Source organism: Sesamum indicum, linkage group LG1 (genome assembly GCF_000512975.1).
Source record: "Sesamum indicum cultivar Zhongzhi No. 13 linkage group LG1, S_indicum_v1.0, whole genome shotgun sequence".
Classification (NCBI taxonomy): Eukaryota; Viridiplantae; Streptophyta; class Magnoliopsida; order Lamiales; family Pedaliaceae; genus Sesamum; species Sesamum indicum.
In genome coordinates this window covers 16,103,343-16,112,438 of record NC_026145.1, presented here as the reverse complement: position 1 = coordinate 16,112,438, position 9,096 = coordinate 16,103,343, and the positions used below count along the sequence as shown (strand labels likewise).

Here is a 9,096-nt window from a genome sequence, read left to right as displayed (position 1 = left end):
TGCCATCCGCCGTTTCAGAATCAACCGGATTAGTTGATTATTTCGACTGTTGAGGTAATTTTCTTTGTTTAATCAGCTTTGTTGATTAATAATTACGACATCTTAAATTTTGGGTATCCGATTCATATCCAATTTAAATATATATATAAGATTGTATCTATCAGATGATATCAGACGGTATGATTTAAAATCACATGACTTGATTCAACGATACACCGTCTTGAATAATTACTCTTATGTTTTGAGTACGATATCTCGACATCCGTATATCCAATAAGTTTAAAACTTTACCAAATGCATTTTTCAATAAGTTTGATTATATCTAATGATTTGATTTGAATGTTGATGGCCTGATTAACCAATATTGTTCAACAATGTAAAATGATAATTACATCAATATAGTATTAACCATTTATAAATATATAAATTTATTGCAGATTGTAAACATATAATAATCTCAATTATAAAATATTTTTATGTATTTCAATTGCATTATTCTAAATAATGGATATTTTTTTTATAATTTTAAATTATTTAGTATGATTTTTTTTTCTATATTTTACTAATTATATTACTAATAAACTACTTAGTAGTTTATATTTATAACAATAAATTAAAATATCATATTATATTTTGGTATATTTATAACATGATATGTCAAAATTTGGTGATTCTCATGAATTAGTCTAATGATAATAATAATAGTAATTAATGATGATTGAATAATTTTAATTATTTTATTATATATGTATAATGAGGCTGTTTTGTACTTTAGTTTAAGAAATTCGTCTCTTAATTATTATTATTTTTTGTAGATAATGAGATCAACAACTTTTAAAAATAACTTATATTTATTTTTTTAATTAATATTAATAACTATACAAAATTCTTTGCAAGTATTTTAATAATTTAATGTATATATATTTTCTACTTTTACTAATTATTACAATTAGTAAAACAATTACTTATATTTATAACAATAAATTAAAATATTATATCATACTTTTAATATTTTTTAATAATTAAAATAATAATACTTAATATTATTTATTTATAACAATATAATTTTATTTTAAAAAAAAAAAACATTCCTTCTTCCTCTTCTCCCCCAATTTTAAAATCTAACCCTAACCCCAAATCCACCTACCAGTGCAACGAGAAACGGACCACAGACGGCAGAGAAGAATCAAACAAGGTGCCGGCAAAAATACGCGACAAGGAGGGGTGCGAAATCGCCGGAGACGGAACCAAAAGAGGTGGGTCTACTTGCCGGCGGATTACCACCATTCGACTCCTCTCTCCACGGCGAACATTTTGAGCCGTCAACCTTCTATTTTGGGAACTCCGCGACGAGCGACGTCTTCCTCTTCTAGCGCCTTCTTTTCTCATTTCCTCTGCCGTCTGAACTAATCTGAGGCCGTCGTCTGCAATAAGGAAGGCGACTGCTATGGTGTCGGCCAAGCACGAAGCGAACAGGTTTCCATTGCATCTCTTAAGGTCACTTGTTTGATTTATACGAACTTCAAACGAAGCCTGTACAAAGTTCGAAAACCTTGGATCTTTGGTTCCTCTGTATATTTGCCTTCATATGTGCGCCAAATTTTTGTCACCCATATTTTGCTCTTAAAATTATGGCTCTTAGGTTCTTCTGTAACCCCATATTTTTGCTGCTCTTCGATATTTTTCTGTTTTTGTTTTGAATTGAAGTTGACTCGAGCCCCAGCTCGCCAACCAAAAATGGTCGACCGTATACATATTATGAGTTCATTCGAAATATACTTTACGCATTTTTCCATGATTAATTAGTCATTTATGATCTGCCAAAAGCATCTGTAACACAGGTCTAATGCACCAGCTTTACGTGATGCTCCGTTTGTCTTTATATTGTTGTTGCATATTTCATTTGCCTTGATACATTTTTCTGAATATGAGCTATGCGTTTTAGTGATTTCTGAATTCATACTATAAGGTCTTCTGCTGTTACAAAGTTCAAGTTTGGCATGCTCGTGGAATTGACTGTTGCTGCTCCTCTCCTGGTTTGTGGAGGAGTCCATTTCCTGTAACTATGTCTTCTTCTGCGAGAGTTCTCTGCCCCCTCCAAAATTCTGCTCCAGCAGACGATTGGACTGTTGTCTTGCCGCGCCGAGGGAAGAGGAATTTTAGTTCTCACAAGTTTGTGATTCCAGAAAAACAAAAAGAAAAGCAACCTTGGGCTCCAATAGATGTTGAAACAGACACCAAAAGAGAATCAAACTTGATGCAAAAGATGCAGAATTATATACAGAAACTTGAGAATACTGAATTCTGTCTTTCTTTCTTCGACCAAATGCAAAGTCCTGAAATGACGAGTAGGTTTCTCAAGGCCTTGGGTTCAGAAGAAAAGGTGCAGATGGTGATATATGGTATTGGTAGCATTGAATCATTTGAACCCCCTCGATTGCAGCTCAGTCTTGCACTTTTGATGAAGAGGAAATTTGATTGGATTGGAGCAATAGAAATATTCGATCCGATAATTTCTTTGACTGAATTTAAGGTCTTGACATCTCTGGGTTGTTCCGTGCTATCCATCAATGAGCAAGGTCGCCGACGGGCGCTAAAACCTACAATGTTCTTCATGCCACATTGTGAGGCAGAGCTATATGACAATCTCTTGGAAGCAAATTGGAGGGTGGATCGACTGAAGCGGCTTTTATTGTTTGGGAATAGTTTTAGTGCGTACGAGCAGCATGTATCAATCTGCAAGAGTTTAGATCCATATCTTGTCTGTCAGGAGATTCACTGAAGAGTTTAGGGTCAATACCTTTTCTGATGATTCTTTTCGAGCCTTTCATGGTTCAAGTTGGCATTTTTTCAACCCTGTTACTGAGGCAGAATTGCATTTGGCAAATGACAGTTGAGTTTTTAGATTAAGACCTTGATTTATATGGTAGGCATAATTATACTCTTAGCCCATGTTTGCTTTGCCCCGATTGGTTCGTTTATCATGACTAATCACATGTTTGGTTAGTATTATTAGAGCCCGATATTAAAATCAGGCTCAGTTTTATTAATCACAGTGGTATTATGAATTAAGCCTGTTTTACCCTTGGAACCTCTCCTCTCTCTCTCCTCATCTCCACTTCTCTCCCCTCTTTCTCCCATTTTCTCTTTTTTCTCCCTACGACTTAATTCCTCCCAATTTCTTTCATTTTTCTCCGATTAAAATTTGACGAATAAAATAATAATTTAATTTATTAAATGAGACATCCTATATGCAATACATCAAACCAAACATCATATAATGCAAAATAGAATTAGTAATCATTTAATTTTTTATCACATCTAATCCTATCACGCTTAATTCTATTACACAAACCAAATAATTAGATTAAATGGGAGTCACTCTTGGCAGGCGATGGGTAGACGAAGGAATTTTTCTAATCCACCAAGCAAAAATATGGACACAAAGAACTTTTCCTTGTCCAGAATGGGGTGATAGCTGCCCACCTCAAGAGGTGTGTAGAATTATTAAGCCTCTTCAGTAAATAGTACTGGCCCATGGTTTTAATATTGAGCCCCCGACCCATAAAGTAAACAAACCATTAGTTTATATAAATAATCTTATTCAAGCTTGTCAGCCCAAGTAAACGGCCCTAATGGTATTGGTACCTACTCGACACTTTATTCTTTCATTCATTATTGACGAATATTGAATCTCTGTTAATTTGTATGATTTTGTAATTTTTTTAGCAAAAAAAAAAAAAAAAACAGTAAGGATAAAGTTGTATATCTACCTTATTGTCTAAGTGATACATAACTATGTTATATATTTGGGATATTGATAATTTTTTAAATAATAAAAAATATTTTTAATTATATCAAATTTTAAAAAAAATTGATATAATTTATTGAAATTAAAAAACAGTATATTTACAGCGGTGGTTTGGTAGTTTTTCAGTTTGTGGAGGGCATATTGCATTTATGAGAATGCCTTGGAGAATGGGGAAGTAAATGGGACCAATACGATTCTAAACAAATTCAGAAGAAATTCAAATTCAAATGTGAATAAAACAAAAAAATTGGTTGTCTTCATGCCTTGTTGTTTTTACATATTGATGGATAAGTTTTATTGCTCATATACAGTGTAATTGGATTACAAAAGTCATCACTTCACATCCCTTACCTCTCTTCAACGTTATAATCACACATTTGTGTTTTTTATCATCGATTTTTGGGTGAGGAAATAATTTGAATTTCTTGTATATGAATTTCATTTATTTAATACTCAAAAACCATTCAAATTAAATTTAATAAAGCCCTTGTAATGATCATTATAAGAAAATTGGTTCGAGAACAACTTCTTTTAAAAATACCAATCATTATTATTAAGAATTACACGTCATCTATACAAAGCAAGTTGCACTATTATTTGTCTCTTACTTCCCATTTCCCCTCATCCAACTAAATAAAATTGATGCGGGTTGTGGTCCGATCGATGCCCCTTTTATTCCTTTGTGTATTGGTCCAATTATTTTCCAATTCATTAGATACATTATTGCCCATTAATATATATAACTGCAATGCAACAATACAAGTAATTACATCAAAAAAGTAAGTGGCTGAAGAACACAAGATTTGAATAAGGAGAGATGGTGTCAGAAATTATATACGTTAAGTTAATTGACCATAAATTTAATTGATTGAATCAGCACCCATTATTTAATTCAAAACCACTCCAATATTATTATCATCATAAATATATCTTAAATGAACAGTTACTTGTTTTTGGTTTTTATGATGCGCAAATGATTGCTTTTGAATTCAGTGTTATTATAACTGCTAAACATTTTTTATGAATTAGGATGGGCAAACACTAGTAATTTTCAGAAATTTTAGTCCGAATTAGATTTGGTTGAATTATAATGCGCTTATCATAGGATTAATATACAATTAAAAGAGAGCGATCCAGCACGTAGTAAGTATAATATTGGTTCGATTCAACTAAATTTATTTTAAAATAAAATTTTCTTTCATAATTTACCAATTCGAAAAACTTCAGTTACTGTCCATAACACACTCAAACCACCTATTCTTGCTTGGATGAACAAGGAGTTATGATTTAAACTTTAAAACGAATATATTGCATGTATACCCATAATGTTATAAGTTCACCATTCTATGTCGATTGGGGTAGAGATCTTAGAGGTGTTTATAAAGGGGATATTTCTCCTCTATAATAATCAATTTTTCTGGAATCGATGTGAGTCTATGGATACTCGTACTAGAACCAGTACCCTACTTAGAAAAGGAATCCGTGTACAAGTGTCTAGAACGGCAAGGGGGAACCCACATAATAAAAGGGCGCGTGTAAATTAAGTATGAGATAATGTTACAAGTTCATCGACACATCGACTGGGAGAAAGGGTCTCGGGATTCTTCACAAGGGAGTATCTATCTTCTTGAGTATTTGATTTTTTAAAAATAAATGTAAGATTATGACAATTAAATAATATACTTTGGAACTAATACAATCTTAACGCATAACACGGGCAGTCGATGTGATATGACTTAATTCCTCTATCTATTATTCCTTACTACTTTGTCACGAAAGACAAAAAGAAAAAAGAAAAAATATTATATATATATATATATATATATATTGACGTTCTTTTTTGTTTTTAGTCTCTCTCTTCAATATGGTAATGCACCTTTTATCTTCCCAAGTTTTACGATTACAGAAAAATTATTGTTGGGATTTTACTTAATTAAATTTGAACTGATTACATGTCAATTATAATGCATTTATTATGTAATTGATATACAATTTAAAAAAAATGATACTTATTTTGTGATTTGATTGATTTAAGAAAACTAAGTTGGGGTAAAAATTTTCTACATATTACATTGAAGGCATGATAATAGCCGCATTTATTTATGAATTTTGGCCCTCCAATTCCCAAATGACACCGGAAAAGAGATGAGTAAGGACACTTCTAATTATTATCATTTATACCTTTATATAAATAAAAAAGTGTATTTTTTGTATTTTTAATTATTTTAATATGTCAATTTTTATTTATTTAATTATTCTATTGTTCTCATTTTTGTCTCTCTTTTCTCAACTTTCACGTCTCTTTTTTTTTCTTCTCATTTATTAAATAAATTTTCATAATTTTATTATATATTTTAATTATTTAATTAGGACACCTATTTTAAAAATAATGATGAATTTTTTAAAATATAAAAAGAAATGGAGTGGCACATACAGTGGTTAGGAATAAAAGTCAAAAGGGTGTGAGGGAGTGGCAATTGAATTTTTATAATATAATATGGAAATGTAATAACCAAACAGTCCCTAATTAAAACAAGTAGAGATAAAATATAGATAAAACAACAAATCCATTAATTCCACATGAAGGAAGGATGTATATATATATATAAATACTCTGAAACCCCCCCCCCAAACCCCACCCCCCAATACCCCCCCAACCCCGAAAGCATATACCCTTCCCACCCCCCCCCCCTCGGCCCCGCGTTGTCCCTGCGTGTTTTTCAATAGTCGGCATAAAGCGACACCATCTCTGCATTTCCTTCCAACTTTTTCAAAACCTCTCTTCCCTTCTGCTATTCATTTCTTTTTTTTCTCTCTCTAGAATTTCTTCCAATCCACGTCTCCGTTTTCAGCCAGGAATCAGCTCCGCCCCACCCACCTCCGCCGCCGCTTTGGATCTTTAAAACCCCGGTAAAGCCCCTTGCAAACCCCTCTAATTCTATCGATTCTTTGTTGTTTTTTTAATGGCCGATTGCAAGAATCAAGGAATGGAGTACCTGGATAAATCCCAAAAAGCCGACACCAAGAGCAGTACGTCGTCGATTTTCAATCGGTCGGTGACTTTCGGTTCTCCGTCTTCGGCGGCGGCGGCGGCGGCGGTGCAAGTTACCAATAAGCCCTTGTACAACCTCTATAGTACCCCGGCGTTCCAGCGCACCGGCTCAATCAAGAGTCTCTACAGCTCCCCCTTTGGCTCGATGGTTTCCGCCGGGAATTCGTTGAAGGGCAAGGTCAGAAAATTATGTTCGATTTTTGAATCCCCAAAACACCCCTCAAACCCTCCGAGTCCCCAACCTTCGCCCACATCCACAAAACCCCCGAAGCTGTTGTTGACAGCATCGGATTCTTCGAATTTCGTTTCCAAAAGTATCCCTTCTCCGGTTTCGGATTCTCCATTCCGGCTGCCCGGCACCGAGGACAGGGTCGTAATTTACTTCACCAGCCTCCGAGGAATACGGAGAACGTTTCAGGACTGCCACAGTATACGTATGATTTTTCGAGGGTTTCGTGTAAATCTTGATGAGAGGGATATTTCAATGGATATCGCCTATAAGAAAGAATTACAAAGAGTGTTGGGCGAAAATAATGTGAGCTTGCCTCAGGTGTTCATTAAGGGGAAATACATTGGGGGAGCCGATGTGGTAAAGCAGTTGCTTGAGGCTGGTGAGCTGGTGAGGCTGATCAAGGGTTTGCCTCTGCGACCGCCAAAGCCTTGTGATGCATGTGATGATATGAGGTTTATCCCATGCACAAATTGCAATGGAAGTCGCAAAGTGTTTGATGAGGAAGAGGAAAAGCCAATAAGGTGTACAGAGTGCAACGAAAATGGGCTGGTCCGGTGTCCGCTCTGCTGCTCATGAAGCAGCAAATGTGAGTGGGCTTTTAATTACTATTAGGAAAAAAATGTGTGTTGATATGATGCGCGATTATAGTTTTTTGGGTGTTGGAATGTTATGATTCACGATATATTTCCAGATGCCATGCTGAGGAAATCAGCTGTGTATATAGTAGTAGTTGTATTGTAAACTTAGGTGAATATCGGTTGTTCGCCTTGTTGGTTTGTAAAGCTCACTGCTTATATTTGGGTAGCCATGGTGCTGAGGTTTGCACTTATGGTTGATAAGCTGCATTATTTTTGCAGCTTATGATGGAATTTAACGATAACGATATTGTATTGATTAATAATGTTGATGACTTGACTGGACCTCTGGTTTTTGTCAAGAATGATCGATGCATCATCATCTACTTTCTTTTTCTCTTAGAGGACTCTGTGCCGTTATTGTTCTTAGATATGCGGTAATGTTACAATGATAATACATAAATGTGCGCGGTGTGTGTGTTTGGTTTTGATTAAACTTGTCAGGGGCAGCTTATTAGAATCTTCATCCACCCCGGTTTACTCATTGTTGGATATATATATTCCATGTGCTGATTGCAATCTTGCACTTGAAATTGTGTGCTTGAAGTCTGATACAGGGAAAACTGGACATGAACGGCGAATTGGTGAGATACGAAGGCATGCTTGAAATCTTGAATTATATCCTAGCTTATACTTGGTTGACTTGATGTTTTCTCTTGCTTTAGCTTCGTATGTGTTGCTTGCTTTACATCTAAATAAGAACGAACGATGCGATTTTTGAGTGCGATAAAAGTTGAGGATGTTTTGCGAGATTTTTCACCTATTGATGTTCAAATAATATTAAATATAAAAAATTAAGAAAAGTAATAATGATAATAAAAACAACATAGATCATCTTTCTTGCTTTTATTCATCACTTTGTTTAATTTGTTTGTATTGGTAATGGTGTAGTGTGTACCCTGGACGTCGTGTGTGCAAATTGTGGAAGAAGCTTCTCTCTCACCCCTCATTTCCATAATCTTTTATTTTATGTTCTGACTTTCCCTATTTTTTATTCTTATAATAAAATAAGCAAAAGGGACCACAGCCTTTTCTAGTTTTATAATCGAATTGGATTTTTTCTTCTAAATTTTGTTAAATATCTTATTTTAAGTTTTCTGAGGAAAGATTACTCTCTTAATTTTTTTTTATTAAGAAGAAACTTTTTCGCTGAGAATTATTTTAAAACAATTTACTTTTGAAATAAGAAAGTGAGTTGGGCAGAATTAAATCTTCAAAAATTATTGATATCATGTTGTGGAATTTAATAAATGTTTTGGTCTTTTACTTATATATTTCTAACGGTAAGGTTTTTTACTCAATTGCGTTTTCATGATGATGTCAATTTATTTGGCTGAAAATGCGATTACGCAATTCCAATAGCTCA

The 9,096-nt window shown here is 34.0% G+C and overlaps 2 protein-coding genes across 2 annotated transcripts; both read left to right on the top strand.

Moving 5' to 3' along the window:
• On the top strand, nt 1,103–3,091 carry LOC105169745 (protein SENSITIVITY TO RED LIGHT REDUCED 1-like). Its single transcript, XM_011090246.2, is given in 3 exon segments — nt 1,103–1,476; nt 1,970–2,751; nt 2,753–3,091. Coding segments are annotated over 2 exon segments (831 nt in total). The 5' UTR covers nt 1,103–1,476; nt 1,970–2,065; the 3' UTR covers nt 2,898–3,091.
• On the top strand, nt 6,539–8,072 carry LOC105169736 (glutaredoxin domain-containing cysteine-rich protein 1-like). Its single transcript, XM_011090233.2, has one exon. It carries the CDS (start codon nt 6,775–6,777, stop codon nt 7,669–7,671), a length of 897 nt encoding a protein of 298 aa, XP_011088535.1. The 5' UTR covers nt 6,539–6,774; the 3' UTR covers nt 7,672–8,072.

Bases quoted from the DNA above. Each gene is read 5' to 3' on its own strand.
- LOC105169736 (XM_011090233.2), top strand. From the start codon at position 6,775: ATGGCCGATTGCAAGAATCAAGGAATGGAGTACCTGGATAAATCCCAA.